The following is a 23,257-nucleotide window of genomic DNA, read 5'->3' as shown; positions in this document are numbered from 1 at the left end:
GAGAAACAGAAGTAATTGAGTACATGGGAAATGGGATTGTGTTTATGACAGGTGGAGCTTCAAGAGTTGAATTTAACAAGAAATGATTGAGTTTGAAATCTTTTGCCCTCTAAATTAGGGACAAGCACAACACAGAATGAGGATTTGGGTGATGTTGCAACCACCGAGGTCCACATACCAGTTTAGAAGCCTCAGAGTATAAGTCATTGGGTATTTAAGGACCTTACCTAAGCTAACTCAGAAGCATTATGAAGGACAGTATTGACAAACTGCCAGGAATCTCCTAAAAGCGTCAAGGGATTATACATGAGTCACAGAAGGAACCTTTGAAGATGGACAATTATAGTCTCATCACTTTATGGAAGACTGTGAGACCCAAATAAGAGAAATCCCAGTGGTCCATGAACTTAGCTCTGGTAAGTCCCTGATAATTATTTAAATTATTTCAGGTTCAATATCACTGATTGCTGTCACCATTTTCAAGGCTAAGATAATCTGATCTGCCTTGGTTCTGCTAAGATCTCTCTGTTTTTTTGTCTGTTTTTTTCCTCTAGAAAAAACAGAAAAGAGAACTATCTCCAGATGGATGCAGAAGAGGTGGTAAAAAGAATACACATAACATGGCTTTCACATGATCACATATCATGCTGAAGGCATCTTAGAGGCAACTGAGGTTGGAGATCATTTTTAGGGTCTTAAGTTCAGAGCTGTATCTGCAATATCAACAACAGATATTCTGGCTCTTACTACCTTGCCCATTTCTCCTCTTAGCACTGTAAGAGTAGTTCTTGCTGAGAAGGCAACTAGCCTGTAGTGGCAATGAACATCAGCTTTGAGTATAGCTTCCCCACGTAAGGACTGTATGACCTTGGAAAAGTTTCTTTACTTGTGATCAATAAACTTCCTTACAGCAAATTGATCCTCAAGTTATTCACCTGTAAAGTGGGAAAAATAATGGAAACTATCTTCTAGGCTTGATATGAAGATTAAATGAGGTAATGTACCCAACGCACTTAGTACAGTGGCTGGAACATAGTAAATATTTGATCAGTGTTGTTCTTATTATTGTTATAGTTAGGAAGGTGCTAGCAAGAGCACTGTTGTACTTCCAGAGCACATTCCATTTTCCAGCAAGTGGTGCTTTAATAGATGTCTAGTGACTTGAGAATGACTTCCGTAAGCATCTTGCATTAAGGAAATAAGACCTTCTGTATTCGAAAAACACCATTCAGTAAGGGATTTTCACAATTTACTTGTAGGACCTTTGTTATGTAGAACCTTCAGTGTCTGCTATGTGGCCCATTAGGAAAATAATAAATTAAGAAACAAAATATAGTGTCTGTTACTAGTGCTCTATAAACGCCGATATAACATTTGGCAAGTACCTTCTTTTTCTATCAGATGATGCTTTTAATACTTTACATCAATACTTTCAGAAAAAAGTGAAATCATTTCATTAAACACTTCTTTCCTATTTCTGATTTTTGAGTTGGAAGCTCTTAATTTTGAGGATTTAACATAAGAACAAGTCAAGGGAATAGAAATTATCTAGAAAACTATTAGCTAGCATAGAGCAAAAAAGACTTACAGCCAAAAGAAGAATGTGCAAATAATTTGGGAAATGTTTAAATAGAAATTTAAAAATGGGGTTGGTGGAGTCATGTCAATGATTTTGGAGTTAATCATTTCTGCTTATTAAATTGTTTCCAGCATTTTCTAGCTGAAGTTACTGTTCTTGTCAACTACTCAGCATCCAAAATTTTCACAAGAAAACAAGGTTTTTTCTCTTCAAATTACAGTCCAAAGAGTGGCAAACAAGAAAGATGACAGAGTCCGAAGACCTTAAGATTTCTTTTCTTTGGTCAAGAACTCATTACACAGTGGATGATACATCTTAGGTGGTCCTACTAAAAAGAGACACAAGAATCTAGAGAGTATCTCACTGTTAACCAATCCAAGGAACTTTGCTTTAGATGGCCAAAGCCAGAAACAGCAAAGTAGAAGAACTACTAGAGCTTTAAGCAGTTCTTTAGTATTTTTCCTTGGCTTATCCAAGCCTGGATACTGGTCCACTTTCCCAAAGTTGGTAAAGAGGTAATACAGCTTGGGATTGATTGGATATTGAGACAGAGAGAGAGGGAGAGAGAGAGATATCTAGGTACTGGAGCAGCACTAGGCACTCAGAAGAAGGAACACTTGGAGCAAAAAATGAAGGATACAGATTAGTGACGTGAAGTCAGGAGCAAATGATCTCAGTTGCTTTACATGGTCAAAGGGCAATAACTGCAAATTACCAGAGGGTAGGTGAAGATCCATTTCACTTTTTAATATTAGTATTTTTAACACCTAGGAATAGAATATACCTAAAGCTAAGAGCTTGATTTCCCCACACCCACCTTTGTAATGTTTTGATTTTGCACAAGTCTTGGTTTCTAGTTTGCGGGATTATCATTTTTCAGTGCATTGAAGGAAAATTCTTTAGGCCAGGGGGGAGTCTAAAACAGACTTCAGACACAGCACAGATACGATCCTGGGCAAGGGTCATTCAGTGTTCTTAAGAAAATTCTAAATCCCAGTGTGTGATGATTAATATTAGGTGTCAACTTGATAGGATTAAAAGATGCCTAGATAGCTAAGTATTGTTTCTGGGTGTGTCTGTGAGGGTGTTGCCAGAGGAGATTAACATTTGAGTCAGTGGACTAGGAGAGGAAGACTCACCCTCAGTGTGGGTTGGCACCATCCAGTCGGCTGCCAGGGTAGCTAGAACAAAGCAGGAGAGAGAAGGTGGGCTAAGCTGGCTTACAGAGTCTTCTGGCTTTCATCCCTCTCCTGTGCTGGATGCTTCCATCCATTCCTCCTGCCTTTGGACGTCAGACTCTGGGTTCTTTGGCCTTTGGACTCTTGGACTTAACACCAGTGGCTTGCCTGGGGTTTTTGGGCCTTCGGCCACAGACTGAAGGCTCCACTGTGGGCTTCCCCACTCTTGAGGCTTTTGGACTGAGACTGAACCACTACTGGCTTCTTTCTTCCTCAGCTTGCAGACGGCCCACTGTAGGACTTTGCCTTGTAATCATGTGAGCCAATTCTCCTTAATAAACTCCCTTTAGTATATCTATATCTAATCTATTATCATCTGTCTCTATCTATAGATATAGATATATGTCTCCCCTATTAGTTTTGTCCCTCTGGAGAACTCTGACTAATACAAAGGGTTAAGTCTTAAACTACTTATAATTTCTCTCTGGAACTATATTTCATCTAGTTTGGAATGTTTACTTACTTAAGACCCATATTACATATGTAGAATAATGAGCAGGAGAAAGGTATGCTGATTAACTTGTATGTATATCAGCCATAGGATTAGTTCCAGCAAAGGAACATAATTGCTTTTTTTGGTTTCTTCAATCTTCTCCCTGTCACATTATGAAAATTTGATGATTTTGCTTATTTAAGTGTCTTTGTAGGAGATTTTTTGTGGATCTTTTTAAGTGACCTCTGATTTTCATAATTTTTTTCACATTAGTATCAAGGTATTAGGTAATGGAAATTATTCTTAAATAACTCCTGCCTGCCCCCCTGAAACAGCAAGCATCTATAGAGAGGAAGACAGTTTTCAGATTAGCAGGAGAGTTAACCAAGTAAAACTTGAATTTTGATCCTTAGCCTGGAGAAAAAGGTAAGAAACTTTTTCATTTGTCTAAGAGAAGTTTATTTCATGGTGTTTATGATTGTGGAGATGTGTTTGCGGGGGAAAATGGCATATTAAATCTTTCTAGACTAGTATGTGCAAATAATTTATAGTGGGGAGGGGGGAATTTGAGTCTCAAAGATAAAAGCATAGCGAAACAGAACTGTGACTATTCTTCCTGGAATGAGGAAATAACATGAATTACAAGCATGCTTGAGTAATGTAGATTGAGTTGATGGGTAGAAATGTGGCACCTTATAGCACAGAGATGACAAAGTAAATATATTTGGCCCTCCTGGCAGGGTAGAAGTATAATGTGTTCCCCAAATCATCCGGATATGCCATCGTATAGTGTATTAGTAAAGAGTTCAGGCTCCTGAGATGGACCACCTGGAGTGTAACCTGGCTCTGCTCTTTAGGGTGTTTTTAATCTGTGTTTTCTCATCTTAAAACTGGGAATATAGTAATGCTTACTTCATAATGTTTTTATGAAGGATAATTGCTTAATGTTTCCTACTAATAAACAATAAATAACCAGTTGATGGTCGTAGGGAAGTCCTGTTAAGTGCTCTGCAAGTTTCCTGTCTCTAATGCACAGGTGAAAAATAGCTACTGATTCAAGATTGTGTACTGAAGATATGTTGCTTGCTTCTCATATTCCACCCCAGATTCCTAGAAATGATAAAAAATTGACAAAGATGGCAGATGGGGTAACAGCGAAGAGTGCCAAGGAGGACTTCTGCAGAAGACAGGAGTGGACCAAAAAATGAACCACATGTTTTGGAACCAGGAGACAAAAGTTGGTCTTGGGGCAGCTGACAGGATGACAGTTCAGGTACCACAGTGGGAGTATCCACCCATTTCCTTACCTTGGTGACCGAAGTCTTTTTATTTATTTTCTAGAGACTGGGTCTCGCTCTCTTACCCACGCTGGAGTGCAGTGGCACAATGTCAGCTCACTGCAGCCCCAACCTCCTGGGCTCAAGCTCCTTCCACCTCAGCCTCCCCAGTAGTTGGGACCACAGACATGTACCACCACAACCAGCTAATTTTTGTATTTTTTGTAGAGATGGGGTTTCACCATTTTGCTCAGGCTGGTCTCAAGCTCCTGGGCTCAAGGGATCCACCGACCTTGGCTTCCCGAAGTGCTGGATTACAGATGTGAACCACCATGTCTGGCTGGTGACTGACATCTTTGACCCCAGCAGTGAGTGTGGTCACTTGGTTCAAGGAGCCAGGAAAATGTACCAAGTAACTGGGTGCTCCCACATCTTGGAAATTTAAAATTTGGTTATTGACATAAAAATTCAACAAGGGATAAATCCAGAACAGGATAGATAAAGCCAAGAGAAAATAAATAAGCTGAAAGATTGTGCTATTATGAAATACATATTTGGTCTTCAACCCCATTTCCTGACATACAGCTCCTAAAATCCTTAGAAACACCAAAGTGATGTCTTTTTGTTTATTAATGAGTTGACTGATGTCTGGCAGCCCCCTAGGTAGCTTCAGGATGGGGGCTGGTGACCAGAAAGAACAAGGGGAGGATTAGAGAGTTGGGGCTTTCAGCCCACCTCCAACTTCCGGGGAGGGGAGAGGGGCTGAAGGTTAAGCCGATCACCAATGGCCAATAGTTTAATCAGTGATGCCTATGTAATGGAGCCTCCATAAAGACCCAAAAGGACAGGGCTTGGAGAGCTTCTGGATAGCTGAACATGTAGAGGTTCCTGAAGGGCAGTGCACCCAGCAGAGGTGCATGCTCCTTCCCCCATACTTTGCCTTATGCGTCTTTTCATCTGTAATTTTTGTTATAAACCAGTAAACGCAAGTGTTTCTCTGAATTTCATGAGCTGCTCTAGCAAATTAATACAATGCAAAGGAGGAAGCCATAGGAACCCCAGCTTGGAAATAGTTGGTCAGAAGTTCTGGAGGCCCAGACTTGCAACTGGCATTTGAAGTGGGGGCAGTCTGGTAGACTCAGCCCTCAACCTGTGGGATCTCCTGATAAATAGTGTAAAAATTCAACTGGAGTACACTCAGCTGGTGTCCACTGCAGAACTGATTGCTTGCTTGCTGTGTGGAGACCCTCCCCCCCGCCCCCCCCCACCCCCGTCACATTTGGTTACAGTCTTCTGTGTTGATTGTTGTAGTGTGAAAGCACAGGAAACACATAGTTTGAGTTTCTCCCTCCTCATGATGATCAAGATAAGCCAGAAATTCCTCCACAAAGCCATATAAAAAGATGCATGCAGAGATGAAAGAAAAGTTAAATGATATGAAAAATAGATCCAGATGTTCCAAACTCATCTAATAGGATGAGGAGTTAGAGAGGAGGGGAGAATTGAGAACATGTAAGAAATAAAATACAGATCTACCAAATAAGATTTGCTGATTGTGCACTGCACAATTTCAGAGGCTGTCATTTGAACAGTAAGATTTGCCAATGTGTAGTGTACAACCTACTATTGTGTAGTATGCAACCATAGTCATGAGAAAATAAAGGAATAAAAGGATATTTCACAGGATCTAAATGCATATATACATCCTTAGATTGCAAGGTCCTATTAAATTCTGGGCATACAGGATGAGAAGGACCCTCACCTAGATTCACAGTGACAAAATTTGGGAACAAAGAGAAATTTCTAAACATATTCAGGGAAAATGCTTATGAAAAAATGGAAGCCAAATTTACATCCAATTCATTTGGGCTCCACTGGATATAAGAAGACACGAAGCATTATTTTTTAAAATCTAGGGAAAATAATTTTGAATTCAATTAAACTATCATTTAAGTGTGGGTGACTTTTCAGAATTCTATTCCAGCAATAATTTTAAAAAGATCATAAGGGAAGATGTGAGATAACGGAAGCAAAGATGGTCATGTATTTGGTAAAAGATATTGCTAAACAAAGTGAATTTAGATTCTAGAAGATTAAAAAAATCTGGAATTCAAATTCCAGGTGATGTAGAAGGGAGGTAGGGAAAGCAAGAGTGAAGAGTAGTAAAACAAGCTAAGTAAGATTTATGTTATAAATAAATAGGATATAGATATTATTACTGTAGAAGATAGAAAAATGTGGGCTTACATAGTGGGTCACACATGTAATCCTGGCACTCTGGGAAGCTGAGGCAGGAGGATCACTTGAAGCCAAGAGTTCGAGATCAGCCTGGGCAACAAAGCAAGACTGCTGTCTACAAAAAGTAAAAATATTAGTCAGGTGTGGTTACATGCACGTGTAGTCCCAGCTACTTAGGAGGCTGAAGCAGGAGGATTGCTTGAGCCAGGAGGTCGAGGCTGCAGTGAGCTATGATTGCACCTTTGCACTCTGGCCTGGGTGACAGAGCAAGTTCCTGTCTCTTAAAAAAAAAATTTAAAAATACATTTATATATGGCACTAGAAGGGTATATCATATTCATAAAGGTAGTGCTCCATTAAGGAATGACCATGAATTGTTTGCATTTAACAAGGATACATACACATATGTGCATATAAGTCAACAATCACAGTGATAAGTTTAATATACCTTTCTTAGGAATTGACAGATCTAGTTGACTGAAACTTATTGAGGATATGGAGAATTTGAAGAACGTGGTTAATAAGATTAATCATAACTATAATTATGCCTATACCATGTTATATTCAAAATAGGAAAGTTACATTATTTTCAAATTCACATAGAATATTGACAAAAATTGGCCATAAGTGAGATGGCAAATTAAGTCTCAACAAGTGCTGAAAAGCTGAAACCATACAGGACCAGGGCATAGTTAACTGATTATAAAACAATAAAATAATCAAACATGCCCTTCTTAAGTTGTACTCTTAGGAAAAAGCACATGGGTTAACGGGGATATCAGAATAAAAATTACACACTCTTTAGAAATAACAAGAGCACTATAATTCAACCATACCCTGAGACTTCACAAGCTTTGGTCCCAGTAAGCTAGAATTCAAATCTTAGCCCTATATTTAAATAACTCCTTGAATTGCCATTTCTCATCCCAATTATCTGTCATTCCACTATGAAATATATTTCATGGCAAATAATATTAAAACCTACATGAAGCAGTCAGGAGAAAATTCGTAGCTTTAAAATGCATTTAAGGGAAAATAATTGGTAGGCAGATCGCCTTGGCATCCCAATTATTGCCTCCGGAATTGGAGACCAGCCTGGACAACATGGCAGGACCCTGCGTCTCCAACAGATACAAAAATGAGCTGGATTTTGTGGTGCACACCTATAGTTCCAGTTGCTAGGGAGGCCGAGGCAGGAGGATCGTTAAGCCTGGGAGGCGGAGGTTACAGTGAGTTGAGATCATGCCACTGCACTCCAGCCTGAGCAACAGAGAGAATTAAGTTTTTAACTCAAACGCTAATAAAGGAACACAACAAAAACCTGTGGAAAGTAGAGGGAATAAAGTAAGATGAAAGCATAGTCAATGAAACAGATCATACCTTCCTATTCCACCAAAATGGAATTTATAAAACCAAAGGCTGTTCCCTGAAAAGAATTTAAGAGTTAATCCTTCCGTAAACTTACTATTGAAAAAGCACATAAGTAATATTAGATATAGAAGATATTAAAATGATGTGTATTTTTGATATATATTTGCAAATGTAGACAAAATGTTGACTCTTCCATACAAATTACCAAAGTTGAGCTAAGAAAAGTAAAATACCTGAATAAAGAATAACTATAAGAGAAACAGAAAAAAAAATCAGATATACATATCCTTAAAAATAGCACCAAGGCCGGGTGCGGCAGCTCATGCCTGTAATCCCAGCACTTTGGGAGGGCAAGGTGGGTGGATCAGTTGAAGTCAGGAGTTTGAGACCAGCCTAGCCAAGATGGTGAAACCTCGTCTCTACTAAAAATACAAAAATTAGCCGGGTGTGGTGGCGTGTGCCTATAATTCCAGCTACTTGGGAGGCTGAGGCAGGAGAATCACTTGAACCTGGGAGGCAGAGGTTGCAGTGAGCTGAGATCGTGCCACTGCACTCCAGCCTGGGTGACACAATGAAACTGTCTCAAAAGCAAGCCCAGACAGCTTTACCAAACACTGAGGAGAGAATATTTATATTATACAAATTGATCAAAATAATAGAATAGTATTAAAAGCCACCTACTGAGTGTGAGGCAGTGACAACAGATACTATGAAGGCTAAATGAAATAACCCATGAAAGGTAAATAAGCATTTGGTAAATTAAAATGATAAAGTTGACTATTAAGTGCCATGATATAGATTTCACAGTGGAATGAAAGGATAAAATAATTGGGATTAGAAATTGCAATTCAAGGAGCTATTTAAGTGCAGGACCAAGATTTTAGTTCAGCCATATATTGAAATTTTACAATCTTTGGTCACAATAAACTAGAATTCAAGGTAGAAAATGATTATTTTCTGAAATAAAGATGGTACTTATAAACCTATATAAATGCTCATTTCTCCTCTTCAAAATCTTTTTCTGCCCTTCCAGAACAAGAGGGCCTTGAAGTCACAGCCAGGCTCCAGAGGACTGCTGTTTCACTGGATATCTGCCATTGCTTCTTCAAAATTATCTTCTCAGAGAATACCACATTTGGGGAATTTAATTTACTTCTTGAGAATCCCTAACCCAATTATTTCTAGTCTTCCTTAGAGATTTTCTTTCTACATTAACTCCCATATTATGTCTGGGAATCTTTTACTTTCACATATGCTCCCTCTCCACAATTTATTCTTTTTTTTATCTCCTCTAAGTGTTAAGGAGTAGTATGTACCTAGTGTGATAGGGAGATGAAGAGGAAAGGCAGAAAACTGAACTTCTTACCCTCATGGAAGTTTTGACCCCACATTTAGAAACAACAAGAAGTGGAGAATAAAGGGAGAAGGACAGCAAGCAATTTTATTGGTTCCCATTTTCCTGCCAATGTGCATTAACAAAGAAGTCTGTACCTAAAAGACCTTATGCAAGACCAGATTTTCACATTACTAGCTTTGTGTGTGTGTGACATCCTGCTTTCCGTTGCCAAGCTTAATATATATGTGTCTTAGGGTCTTTCAGTTTTTATACTATTATGGCTATGTTGTGGTAAACTGAGGAAAGGAGAGGCCAATATGGAAAAACAGGAGGATTTTTGTTTATTTTAGGTACGCACGGCTCAGCAGATTTGCATCTAAAAAGCTGAGCACTGAACAAAGATAGAGTGGGGTTTTTATAAGCGGCCTTACAGACGCAAAACAAAAGCAGTTAATCATACAGTGACAGGTCACGTAATCTATAGCATAACATAACTTGTGACCTTGCATAGCTGGTGACCTTGTAGTTGCATCAAAAGAAAAAAACTAGCTGAATACAGACATTTGTAAATAATAATGCTTAAGAGGCCTGGGGAAAGAGTAACAGTAAAAGAATCTTTCTCTTTTTTTTCCTTCAACCTTGCTCTGGAACGGAGGGGTGTCTGGAGCCTATTCCTTTGGCCTTGGCTATTCGGACAGCCTTATCTTATAACTGTCCTTGAAGTAAGCTTGCTAGGCAGAGGAAAACTTGTTCTCTTCTTTTTAACCCTTTCCTTGCCACATTCTGGGCCTTAGCTTTTACTTTTCTTGCAGTGAATAAGTGCAGTACTTATTATTATTTATTTGTTTTAAGTTTCTGCCTCAGCTGTGAGACTGGTAATAATCACTTATTTATTTATTTATTTTGAGACAGGGTTTCCCTCTGCCACCCAGGCTGAAGTGCAGTGGTGCGATCTTGGCTTACTGCAGCCTCTGCCTCCTGGGCTCAATTGATCCTCCTACCTCAGCCTCCTGAATAGCTGGGACTACAGGCGTGTGCCACTGGCTAATTTTTCTATTTTTTGTAGAGATGGGGTTTGCCATGTTGCCCAGGCTGGTCTCCAACACTTGGCTCAAGTGTCTGCCTGCCTTGGCCTCCCCAAGTGCTAGGATTACAGACATGAACCACCGCACCTGGTCGATAATTACTTCTGAAGATTCTAACAATACCATTTACAATAACACAAAAATGAAGGACCTAAGAATACATCTAACACATCCAGAGAGAATATCATAATATTGTTGTGAGACATTAACAGTGACATAAATAAATGAGAGTTATACCTTGTTCATGGATTGGAAAGTCAGTGTTGGAATGATACCAATCCTCCCTAACTCTCTCCCTCCCGCCCCTGCCCCAAAAAGATCAACAGATTTGGTGCAGCCCCACTCCAAATCCAATAGTTTTCTCAGGAGAATTTGACATAGTTGATCTTTCTTGAGACGTTTTACTCTGTTTTTCCTCCTACCTCACTGGTACTCCTTATCAATATCCTTTGCTACCACCTGTTCTACGCAACCTCTAAAATGTTGCATATTTCATGGCTCAGCCTTAGACCTTTTTCTATCTGTACTTCCCCTTACATTGTCCTTTCTAGTCCCCACATCTATATGATGATTGGCAAATTTGTATCTCTAGTCTAGGATTCTTCATATATCCATTGCTTTTACAACAGTTACACTTAAATAGGAATCTTAAAATGCCCAATGCGAAACATTTGCTTCTTGCTACCCCGTTCCCCTCCTCCACCAACTTGCTTTCTCAATTCTGTCAATGGAATATTTATTGCTTTGGCCCAAAATCTACGTGTTTCCTCCTCCGGCATCCTTCTCTTTCTCACATTTCCTACATTTAATCAATAAGAAACTTTGTTGACACTTCCTACAAAACATCTTCCAAATGTGACCACTCTCAATAACTCCACTGTTACCATGTTAGTCCAGGCTGCCGCTGCCTCTCACCTAGATTCCTAACTGGTCTCCTTGCTTCTACTGTTGTCTCTCTACAGCCCAGGAGACTCTGTCTCCAACTAAGCCTGGTGGCAGTGAGGACCGTCAGCCCCCTCCCAGCCAGCTGTCAGCTATACCTCCATTCTGTCTGGTTCTCAGGGCTGGAATCGCTGGGCAGGTCTAGCTAATCCTTGGCCCTCCTAGGAAAATATTCCTAAATCCTGAAGGCATTTAGCTAGGAAAGATCCAGAATGGACCCAACTATTCCTGTTTTACCCCAAACCGGTTGGTCTGCTTTGGGGATTACTTCTCAGGCTAGGAACCTCTGAGTGTTCTGAAACGGGCCTGAACTCTTACAGAAGCTCTTGTGGTCCTAGAATGAATTTAGAGGTCTCCATACCCAGCCTGGAAGGTGAGGAACGACCCCTAACGACCCACCCTCCCAACCTAATGCTGTTTCTGCTCCACCTGTCCACTCTGGGGAGCTGTGATTTGGCTTGGAAGCTCTCGGATTGAAGGATGGGCCCAAGATCCTCACAGGTGAAGTTTCGGTAGGTCCCAGGGAGAAGAAAGATGTTCTTCCACCCCACCACCCCCGAAAGTCCGACCCACCCTTCTCCCCGCCAGCTGCATCAGATCCCTCCAGGGCCTCATTGTCAGTCCTGTAATCTTTTCATCCGTGATAGGATGGGCCGTGGACCCTTGTGGGTGAAGCTCGGCGGTTCCCGAGTCCATGTGGGGTGGCCCCTGCGGAGCCTGGAGCCTTCTTGCCCGCTGGCTTGCTGATCCCGCCGAGCCAGCTCCCTTCCTGCTTTTGACGGTGAGGGAACCAGCTGGGAGGTCCTCCGAGCTGGACGGGGAGGCAGGCGGCCTCTCCCACCCCCACCCGCTCCCTCCCTGCCGCCGCCGCCTCCGGCTGCTCTCGCGGCAAGCCAAGAAGCTGGGGCGCCTGCTGGGAGCCCAGCGCCGTCCTCCGGTTTCCTGTGATCTACCAGTCCTCCTCTCCGCGGAGGCTCGGCCGGGCGCACCTCAGGCCCGCAGCAGCCCCGGGGCTTGGCGGCAGCTGCAACTTCCACAGACGGCCGCCAGGTGGCGCTGCGCCGGGGCCCGAGAGCAGGCGGGCCCGGGACAGGGTTGGAGGGACTCAGCTACGCGCCTGGGGAGGCCGCGGGCCCTCGCAGACTACCGAACTTCCATCCTGCCGCCGGGGTTTCACACCTGCCGGCCCCGAGGAAACAATGACGTTGGGATTTTGGGGGGCCGCCCCTTGACTCGGGCGAATCGGACACGAACGGCGACCTCTTGCTCTCTTCCATCCGCCTGCCGCCGTTGCTGCCCACCGACTCCTAGAGCTCATTTCTCGCTGCAGGCTCCAGGAATGCAAATAATTTCTCACTGGGTTTTAGCGGGGGTGCGGAGCTGCGGAGAAGCGCGCGCCCGACAGCTTTCGCCGCAGCTGGGTCCCCGGGCGCTGGTGGCTGCGGCCCCCAGATGCGGGCGGAGGCTGCAATATGCACATGAGGCCACAGTGTGGCGCCAGCGGCCCGCCGCGGGACTCGCTCGGAGCGCGACGCCCCATTCCATCATTTACGGATCAAACCAAATAATCTAGAATCAAGTTGCTATGTGTGTCATACTACTCCTGTTTTTTTTTTCCCTAAACTTTTAGTAGAGTCATTTACATAGTTCAGTTTTTATCTCAGCTATGTTACAGAGTGGCAGGAAAATATTTTGTCTCCAAACTACAGCCCAAGTGTGAGAGCAGCGTATCCTGAAGCTAGTTAGTAACCAGAAAATCAGGAAGGTAAAGCAAATCTCTGGAGGCAAGATCTGGACTCTGTGATATCGCCGCTTCTCCCCACTTGAAGCGTCTCTTTGCAGTGCCGCACCTGGAGGTTTGGACTTAATCGTTAAACAAAAAGAACAGTTACATTCTGCCTTCCTACAGGGCAGGGGCCTGGGACTGGCAGCATTTCTGTTGTCTCTAGAAATAGAGGGGTTATGAGAAAGCCTCAAAAGAGAGGGCAAGAATAACACATCCATTTCTCATCATGAGTTACCCCCTTGTATGCCTAGAACGCGTATGGAGACATTCTCTTTTAGTAAAGTCAAAGAGAAAAGCCATGAACTAAGTATCCTGAACACAGAGGCGTGAGCCATCTCAGTCTCACAGTCCCTTAGGAGTCATTTGTAAGTTCTATTTCCTTCCTTATCGTCTATACTATTCCCTCTTGTCTCCCTGAAATCTACCCACTCCTGGCTGTGTGTGTGTCTCTTTCTGTCTGTTTCTCTATCTTAATCTTCTGTACATATGCACCCACTCACCTTTTTACCTTGTTCTGAGAAATAAAATACTATTTTTCAAACTATGTAATAGGATTATCAGGCTAGACTTGACTTGTAAGTTTTTCAAGATTTCTTTAGAGTAGGCCTCATTTCAAGTCATCTTTGATGACCAAATTTCCAAATGTATCCCAGTTGAAGTCAGTTCATTTATTTGCTTTAAGAGTTATATGCCATGAGACAAACAGTTCTGGTGTTGTTGAACTTTTGGATGTTTGTGCGCAGTGCTCACGGGGAGGAAGTGGGCAGGGGATGGTCCAGATCGATGGCCACCCACTGAGCCGCTGCTACTTGGCCCCCTGGGGCTCCTTCCGGTGCACCCCTTCCTGCAGCTGTTCTTCTTCTTCCTGACATTTCAGCACTTCTTCTAAATGTCTGTCTTCTTGAAGGCTGGAAATTACCTTCTTCTCATGACCAGAATCCAAAGAGATTTCTAAATTCCACTCTTTCTTTCTTTTCAGTTCTTTACATATTGTCACCCAGAGAACAGTGTTCACTAAAAACATTATTCCAACTGCCAGATAGAAAAGGACATGAAACCAGACGGGAGTTGGTAACTGGAGGCCTGAAACAGAAAAAGACAAAGAGAAGAGATACTATTTAGAGACCAGAGGGGTCTGGCTGAGTTATGTTTGGAAGGGAAGGTTGGCTGAGACCTGATATGCCTGTCCTCAAGGAGGCACTCGTCATTTCAGGGAGCAGGAAGGAACTGGCGGTAGCTCTAACTGCCTAAATGGTGTATAGACAGGGACAGGCTCCTTGGAAGAGCTTAATTGCTGGGCCCTGTCAGTGGACTTACTCCTTAGTTCCAGAGACAACTGGTGTCTCTGTGCCATTTAATACTTGAAATGAATTTGGGTTGAAGATTAACTTTTTTCCCCCCAAGGAGACTTTGTTCTAGAGCTCACAATCCCTCTGCCTCAGTTAAATAGAGACACTTGGGGAGGTGGTAATTTGCAGTTTACAAAATCACTGTCTGATGAATCCACCTTGTGAGCTCCTTGAAGCAAGAACTATACTCAAATGTCTTTATATCCCCAGACCTATGACAATAGATAGGAAGAACTTGATAAATTGTTGGTGAGATTGTTGGTGAGGAGGAGGGAGGCAGGGACGCAGGGAGAGAAAGAGACAGAAGGGGGGGTCATGGAGTGGAGGGAAGAGTGGGAGGGAGGGGAAAATAAAATAAAGAAGGAGAAGAAAAGAAGGACAGAGGAGAAAATGAAGGAAAGAAATGGAGGAAGGAAAGGCAAAGGAAAAAGAAAAAGAAAGGAAAGGAAATTTAGTAGTTTGCGAGGAGAAGAGTGATGTTGTGAATCAAAGATGGAAAGGCCTGCTTGTGGGCTTTTCCTGAAGAGACTTTCCCCTCCTGTCTGGGCCATGAAACCCTTGAACAAACCGCAGTCTCATGGGAGATAAGGGAGTCCCTTCTTCTGTGCCAGTGGCTTCCCATCATTCTCACTCACCAAGCACTTGAAGCTCCAACTCAGGGCTGCGCTTAAGGACATTTCCGTCTTCTGTGGCGGCCTCGCACCAGTATAACCCAGAGTCTTCTCTTCTAGCAGTTAGTATTTGGTATTCAGAGGATGTGTTCCTGCCTCGCAGGGTCTTGCTGCCCATGTAGAAGGCGAAGTAAAGCTGCAAACCAGGCCTCTGCAGAAGCAACTTTGTTTCACAGCTCAGGGTGACCAGATTTCCCTCCAGGAGTGGGGATGTCACAGATGCATTCAGCACTGGAGCTGGAAATAGCTCTAAGGAGAAAGTTGATGGGGGACAGGGTTGCCTGTTTATCATCCAGGTCCTTTTCACAAAAGACATGCCCTTTACCCCCTTGGGAAACCTGGCCCTAGAAAATGCATCCACAAGGCATTAACACTTTTTACTTCCAGCAGAGAGCCATTCTTGGGGTGTCCTAATAGACATAATTAGGGTTGCCAGCTTGCTGAGTCGTACTGAGGATACCTCTATACCAGTGGTCCCAACCTTTTTGGCACTAGGGATAGATTTTGTGGAAGGCAATTTTGCCGCAGTCAGGGGTGGTGTGGGGACGGTTTCGGAAGGAAACTTCCACCTCAGATCATCAGGCATGTGCAATTCACAATAGGGTTCATGTTTCTGTGAGAATCTAATGTCACCACCGATTGGACAGGAGGAGGAGCTCAGGCCGTAATGCTGGCTCCTGAAGAAGCTCACCTCCTGCTGTGCAGCCCAGTTCCTAACAGGCCACGGACTAGTAAGGGTTGGGAACCTCTGCTCTACATGGTCCATCCTTCCCTGAATGACCATGTCATCTGGTCGATAACCATGCCCTTTTGGCAGTGGTCAACTAGGAGTGAACCCTGACTCACACACTTCAGTGACTTTATTATCATCGTTATTAATATTATTTGAGACGTAATCTTGCTCTGTTGCCCAGGCTGGAGTGCAGTGGCGCTATCTCGGCTCACTGCAAGCTCCACCTCCCGGGTTCATGCCATTCTCCTGCCTCAGCCTCCCGAGTAGCTGAGACTACAGGTGCCCGCCACATTTCAGTGACTCATTATTTTTGTTCCTGACTTTAAAAGATAATCTGGGACAATAATTTCTTTCCCACAGGAGGGAACTTTTTTTTTTTCTCAGAAGGAGAAAGGTTGCTAGTGATTGTATTAAGAGGAAGGGCTGTGAAAGGGTCAGGACAAGGCCATATGCAAACTGCTTAGCTTGCAGATGCTCAGGAAGAAGTGGCACCACAGAGGCTGCTTTGTCCCTGAGAGGTAGATGGACAGTATAACCCGTTCCTCATGTTTTCCAGGTTTCTCTTTCTATGGAGCTTCCATGAGATTCCATAGTATTATTTTCTAACTCTCCTGGCTACCTAGAGTGAGTCTCTATTCTTTGCAACTAAAATAATGATGGATGAAATGTATTACCATTATGCCCTGACATTGACATTAGCTCCTGTGATTATTGATGGGGGTTGCCGTACACTGGAAAGAGCATTGGACTGGGACCCAGAGACCTCAGTTCTGGTTCCAGCTACTGGTCATGGTGTGACCTTTAGTAATGCAGTTTACTTCTCTGGAGCCCAGTTTCTTCACTTGTAAATTAAAGTGAGGAGTTTAGAATATTTATGATATTCCCTCAGGGGGAGGGACTATCAGTTCTATGACTATTCTGATACAATACCTTTCACAGTGACAGATACTCCTGCTGATGTGTAGCGATGCTTTCCCATGCCTGAGCAATGGTAGGTGCCATTGTGACTTATGTTGGTTTTCAGAATGGTGAGGTTAGAATTCCAGTGGAAAAACTTAAAGGCTTTGCCATTTCGATAGTAAAGCACATTGTACACCAGCTTATCCTTCCATGCATGACACCTCAAGGCCAGAGGTTCTCCTTCCGTGAAGACTCTGCTGGAGACTTGCAGTAGTAGCCAGCCTGAAAAATATGAACCCAAAATGCATGTATACAGTGGAGGAGGTACAAGGAGGCCCAAGCTTGGCCCTGTGGGCTTCCTATTTTTTCTCCTTGCATCATCCAGCCTCAGAGCTGTGCTAAATCTCAGGCCTATATGCAGTCCCTCAAATATCTTTAGCTTTGGTGGAAAGAAAAGCAATCTTTACTGGCAACTGCGTACACAGCCCTTTCTTATGTTCCCTTTCCAGATCTCAGAAGTTGGTTGAAACAAAAACAGTTCATACAGCATGGTAGGCAGAATTCTAAAATGATCCCAGTGATTCACTGCCTTGTATAATCCCCTTGAGTGTGGGTGGAACCTATGACTTGCTTCTAGCCAACAGAATATGACAAGGGTGATGAAATGTCACTCTTGGGATTGCTACATTATGTAAGACTCTATCTTAGCAGTCTGGATGGGGAAAGTCTCCTCCTGAACTTGAAGAGGTAAGCTGCCATGCCAAGAGAGGGCCTACGAGAGCGCCACAAGGCAAGGTCCTCTAGGAGCTGAGAGTGGCCCCCTACTGATGGGCAGCAAGAAAGCAGGAACCTCAGTCCTACAACCACAAAGAACTGAATTCTGCCAGTGACCTTGTGAACCTGGAAAAGCTACAAAAAGAAACACAGCAAAGTCAACACCCTAACTGCAGCCTTGGAAGACTCTTAGCAGAGCACTCAGCTAAGCTGTGATGGAAGTCCTGACCCATGGACACTGGAAGATCTTAAATGTATGTTGTTGCTAAATTTGTTACACAGCAATAGAAAACAAATACACTCCAACTCTTGACAAATTTGTTAATAGGACCACACATCCTAAGACAAACACACAGAAGGGCAAACATCCAGATATAAACATCCTACTACATTGATATGAATACTCACCTGTGTAAGATCAGTGATATCACTAGCAAAACAAGCTCCAAGTCAATGGGTTCTTCCTTTCGACATACACCTCTACACATAACCAAAAATGCTTCAACTACTTTTCTTTTCTCCAGAGGCAGTTGGTTTGGCTAAGTAAAAATGGGGTTCTTAGGAAACTAATGAGGAAAAGAGACAATAGTGCCTCTTCCCCCTCCAGAACTTATCTAAGAATGGAAGGCAGGTGTTTCTATGCTATACGTAGCATGAATTTTACAGTCATGGATACTGATATAATGCTTCCAAATAGAATTAATTCTCTTCCCTCCCTTATTCCCACCCACAGCCAGGAGGTGCTAAAAGACTGCACTGCCCAAACACTGCCATCTTTGCTTTATATATCCAAAAGAGTGGGAAATGCTGTCACATCTCCATCAGAAACTGTCAAACACTAGTAATGGTAGAAAATATTTGAATGACACAATTAATAGGCTTGATTTTGTGGATACTCTATTTTAGAAAGAAAATTCATATGCTTTTCAAACACACATGCAATGTTAGAAAAATTAAGTGTGAACTAGGCCACAAAGCAATTTTCAACAAATACTAATGAACTGATACCATATTTAACACAAATTCTAACCAAAGTGCTATAACATTAGAAATCAATAACAAAAAACTACCCTCCAAAAAACATCTAAGTAATTCATGAATAAAATAATGTATAATGGAAATTTATGAATGTTTAATCTTAAATGGTAATGGGAGTATTATATATCAAAACTCACGAGATGCAGCTTTTAGCAGACATTACTAATTTCCTACTCAACAATCATTCCCCCACCTTCATGACTTTGGTGTCAGCCATGTGATTAGGACTGGGGTCCACCAACCAGCTGCGTTTTCTTGGTCTTAGCATATACTGATTAAATTGAAATGACTAAGAGTCAGTGAGCTGCAATTGAATTCCCCATGGCTGACTGGCAAAACATTTTAAAATAGGGCATAGACAGCACCAACCAAAAATGTTGGTGTATTGTACTGTAGTACAATTAACAAGTCTTGTTCATTGAAAACAAACAAAACTTTAATATGATAGTGAAAAGAAAAGCCACAGTGTGGGAGAAGATATTTAAGACACTTATATCCAGAATATATAAATAACTCCTATAAGTCAGTAAGAAAAAGACAGACAATAGAAAAATTGTCAAAAAGACCTTACAAAAAAGGATACCCAAATAGGTAATAAACAGGTGAAAAATGATCAATATCATAGTCATTAGGGAAATGCTTAATTTGCATTTGTATATCCAAAAGAATGGGAAATTGCAACATACCTCCATCAGAAACTGTCAAACATTAGTAATGGTAGAAAATATTTGAAACATGTAAAAAAAAATATCCACAGCATTACTATTTGTAAGAGGTCAAAATCAGAAACAACCTGACTCCCTCAGCAGAATGGGAAAATATGAAATATACAGTAATAAGGACAAATGAACTTCAATTTACAACATGTATACAGTTCACAATCACAATGTTGAGAAAAATAAACCAGACACAAAAGAGTACATCCTGTCCCATACTGTAGCCCTTTATATGAAGTTCAAAAATAGGCAAAAAACCTATGGTGCTGGAAGTCAGTGTCAGGGGTGGACTAGAAATGGGCAAGAAGGAGTTTCTGAGGTGCTGGAAATGTCTAAAATAGATCTGGATGCTGTTTACTTTGCAAAAATTTACTGCGGCATACATTTATGGCTTGTTGTACATAAGTTATATTTCAACGAAAATTCACATTAAAATGTAATGTAAAAAAGACATGATTCTCAGTAAGTCACTGATGCTGGGTGTCCTAGAGTCTGTGTAGAGGTAAAGAAAATGTCCTCTTCCCATCCCTAGTCCTTTTGTTGTCACTTGAACCATGAAACACTTCTGCTTGAATTACCCAAAGTGTCTTGTTGAAACAGCTCTGTCAGAGGTTGCAGTGAGCCAAGATCGCACCACTGCATTCCAGCCTGGGCGACGGAGTGAGACTCTGTCTCAAAAAAAAAAAAAAAAAAAAAAGGAAACAGCTCTGTCAGCTTCCCTCAGCTCTCCATCCTAAGAACTTATTTACAGAGACCTAAGGGACACACGAGGACCATCAAGCCTTCCCTCAGACATTCTCAACATTTTCTTGGCTAAAACGCATTTCCTGTAACAGCAACCATGTCTGAGTAAAGGTAATTTTGCCTCCAGTGTGGATTAACTTTCGCATTATCATTTTTAAAGAAGTTTAAACTCATCACTTCTGAATAACTAAATAATACATTTGGTTATTTTGTCTTGCATATTGAATGAAGCATTTTTCCCTGAAGAATAGTGCAGTCTCCATGTCTTGATGAATAGAAACTCCTTACAGGTTTAAGTGGGTGGTGGGCTTTTCTGCTTCCATTTATTAAAATATGACAATAATTCCATGTCCAGAATATTATCTTAAAGATATACTATGAAATGTGCCCCAGGAATGTATGTATAAAGATGATTATTGCAGCAATGCTTGTAAAATCAAAAGAGTGGAAACATCTTATAAATTTGCTAATAGGCAGAATGGTTACATTAATTCTGGTACGGCTGTGCAGCAGACATTTTAAAGTAGATTTCTATTAATATAAACAGAACTTCGAGGTATTTTAAGTGATAAAAGTAAGATATAGGACAATACTTAGAAAGTGTTCTACCAACCACAGCTTTAAAACTATACATATGTGTGTGTATATATATAGTTTATATATAATAATGCTAATATATACATATATATGCATAATATGTATATATATATATATTGGCAGTTTTGTTTCTGTGGAAGGTGACTGCAGATCTAGGGTTTTGGGTGGGAGGAAGATATTTCATTGTTCATTATTGCTCATTTGTTTGAATTATTATTATTTACTATGTGCAGGCATACATTTGGAATAATGATACAATCTTAGAGCCTAAATCTTACTCTAGACATCCTACTTACAGCTGGCCCAGCTGAGGTACTGTTGGTACACAGTTTAAGGACCCTGCTGTGATGTTTTGAGTATACTGACTTAGTTTCACCTGGTAGGTACCTAGTGCTGAGACCTGCACCCAGATAAATCGACACACACACATCTGGCGTCCAGAAAGGAGAGAACGCAGAGGAAGACCTTGTGGTTTCCGGCCCTCCTGGTCCAAGTCATAATTACCTCGGTGGATTTCCAGCTGTATGGGGTCACTTTGCCCTGAGAGACCTCTCTGGCACCTGTATTCACCACTGTCATTGACACTGGCAGAGGTGATTCTGTAGCTGGGGGTCAAGGTCTGAGTGGCTGTGCCATTGAGTAACCACTGTGTAGAGCTGCTCCCAGGCGGATGGAAAACCTCACACTGTAAGGTTACGGTTTCCTCTTGGAACACGCTGACCCATGGAGGCTGCAAAGTGATCACTGCCTTTGTGGTATCTACTTGGAGATTACAAGAAGAAAAAGAAAAAGATCAAGTGGAGTAAGGGGGAGGGCTCTGAGCAACTGGTAAGGCTTTTGTGGATAGCACAAGGGAAAAATACATATTTAGATTTATTTGAAAAATAGGCAAGTGGAAACCTACAAAAGCCAGCCTTTAAGAGTGTCCTCCTGCTGCAGAGACCTCTGTTCGTGTTATTAAATCCTCATCTGGGTGTTGGGAATCTGGGGCTTCTGAGGATTAAATTACTGATGTAGGTTTTTCTGTTGGGAGCAATGAAGCAGGGTTTTAGACTTGGGCAAGCCGAGCGGAGCTGTTTTCCTTATCCTCTGAGGTATACTGTCTCTGAGAGTACATTGCAGGGCTTCAGCAGCTTGTACATTGGAAATGGAGGTTCAGACTCCTCTCTTTGAAGCCTTCAGTATTTGCCTGGCTCTTTCTGAGGAGAAAAAACCCACTCTGCTTTCTTGTAAAGGGGACTGGTTTAGGGGATGTTGGGAAACCCAGCAGACTACTTCAGTGTCAGCAGACTACTTCAGTGTTTCTGCAATTCTGGCCCTTTCTTGCTGTTATATATACATTCAGGCATTTCGTTCAGAGGAAAGAGCTCATTCAGAAAACTTTAGAAAGAAAGCTTACAAATCATAGTTTTTATGAAAATCATGCTCTGAATATGGGAGATTTTACATAATTTATAAATCTTTCTTCTTTCTCTGCTTTCCCTATATGCTCTTCTTCAGGTTAATAGGACCCATCCTTTGGAAGTTGGAAATTGACATAGGAGGAGAAGCTGAGTTAGAGATCACTCACCCACTTGCCCATCAACTGGAACTGCAAGAGATCAGAGAATAAAGATATCAGTTGGTCCAGGGAAATAATAAGGAAGAGAGAATTGGGGAGACAGAATTAATGTAGACTCTGAGGGATAAACTCAGACTTCTTGAGTTTCTATTTCTCTTTCTCAAAATCCAGTACTAACAGAACTGAACAAGCTACAGGTGGTTATCAAGGAAACTTCACTGTGGTGCGTCCAGGCTTAATGCTACCTCAGGGCCCCCCTTCCCATTCTTTTCATAAAATAAGCTCTAATAAACCATGGAAGCACAGATACAAGTTGCTTCATATGCATGAGTTCTACCCCGAGTTACCACAGGAAGACAAAACTCTTGACTCCCCACAGCCACAGCCTGTACTCTTCTAACCGTCCCCTCTGAGTCCAACTTACCCCAAAGGAGCAGAACTGTCAAGAACCACATGTTGTCTCCAAGCTGGTGGGAGCAGTGAAATCTGTAACATGCAAGATATTGAAGAGGTTCTGCTGGGGGCTCCAGAGCCGAATTAGAAAAGAGGAAGGAAATTGCCTTTTCTGACCGTTTTCATCATGTTCCTTTTCTGGGAAATACATCTTGAATTCTTGAAACGTGCTTTCCCCATGTTCATACCTCTTAGCCCATCTCTCCCAGTTTGAAGCTCTGATTTTCAGGTTATGAACTCTCAGAATCCAGGGAAAATGCTAAAGTTGTATTGACATTCTATTCTATTTTTTCCCTCTACCGTTTCTGTTTCTTAGGGTTAGAATAGGGCAAAACCTCACTCTTTATAATTGGTTCAATGCCTGGCTAATGCCTCCAAACAATCATTTGAATCCAGAAGTTTCTATATCAGCCTCTATGAGGCCATGGGAAAAGTT

General features: G+C 42.0%; 2 protein-coding genes across 10 annotated transcripts; one reads left to right on the top strand and one right to left on the bottom strand.

Annotated features, from left to right (window-relative positions):
• Window positions 1-5,063: 5,063 nt before the first annotated feature.
• Window positions 5,064-22,898, bottom strand: FCGR1A (Fc gamma receptor Ia). Of its 9 annotated transcripts, XR_010117408.1 has the most exons (8): window positions 22,793-22,878; window positions 22,378-22,398; window positions 21,312-21,566; window positions 16,969-17,220; window positions 15,270-15,554; window positions 13,978-14,368; window positions 8,146-8,191; window positions 5,064-5,817 (listed from the first exon to the last, which is right to left on the bottom strand). XR_010117408.1 is itself a non-coding variant. In XM_063624735.1 (6 exons), the coding sequence occupies exons 1-6, from the start codon at window positions 22,821-22,823 to the stop codon at window positions 14,091-14,093; spliced, it is 1,125 nt and encodes a 374-aa protein (XP_063480805.1). In that variant the 5' UTR covers window positions 22,824-22,898; the 3' UTR covers window positions 13,933-14,090. The 9 variants fall into 9 exon arrangements, 8 of the variants coding, with proteins under 8 accessions (XP_063480805.1, XP_063480806.1, XP_063480808.1 ...); XM_063624735.1 differs by lacking the exons at window positions 5,064-5,817; window positions 8,146-8,191 and having other exon boundaries at window positions 13,933-14,368; window positions 21,312-21,569; window positions 22,793-22,898; XM_063624736.1 differs by lacking the exons at window positions 5,064-5,817; window positions 8,146-8,191 and having other exon boundaries at window positions 13,933-14,368.
• Window positions 11,659-19,917, top strand: LOC134733882 (uncharacterized). Its single transcript, XM_063624743.1, has 2 exons — window positions 11,659-13,650; window positions 17,448-19,917. Exon 1 carries the CDS (start codon window positions 12,194-12,196, stop codon window positions 13,070-13,072), a length of 879 nt encoding a protein of 292 aa, XP_063480813.1. The 5' UTR covers window positions 11,659-12,193; the 3' UTR covers window positions 13,073-13,650; window positions 17,448-19,917.
• Window positions 22,899-23,257: the final 359 nt, after the last annotated feature.

Source organism: Symphalangus syndactylus, chromosome 12 (assembly GCF_028878055.3).
Source record: "Symphalangus syndactylus isolate Jambi chromosome 12, NHGRI_mSymSyn1-v2.1_pri, whole genome shotgun sequence".
NCBI lineage: Eukaryota > Metazoa > Chordata > Mammalia > Primates > Hylobatidae > Symphalangus > Symphalangus syndactylus.
This window is presented reverse-complemented; position numbering and strand designations above follow the sequence as displayed.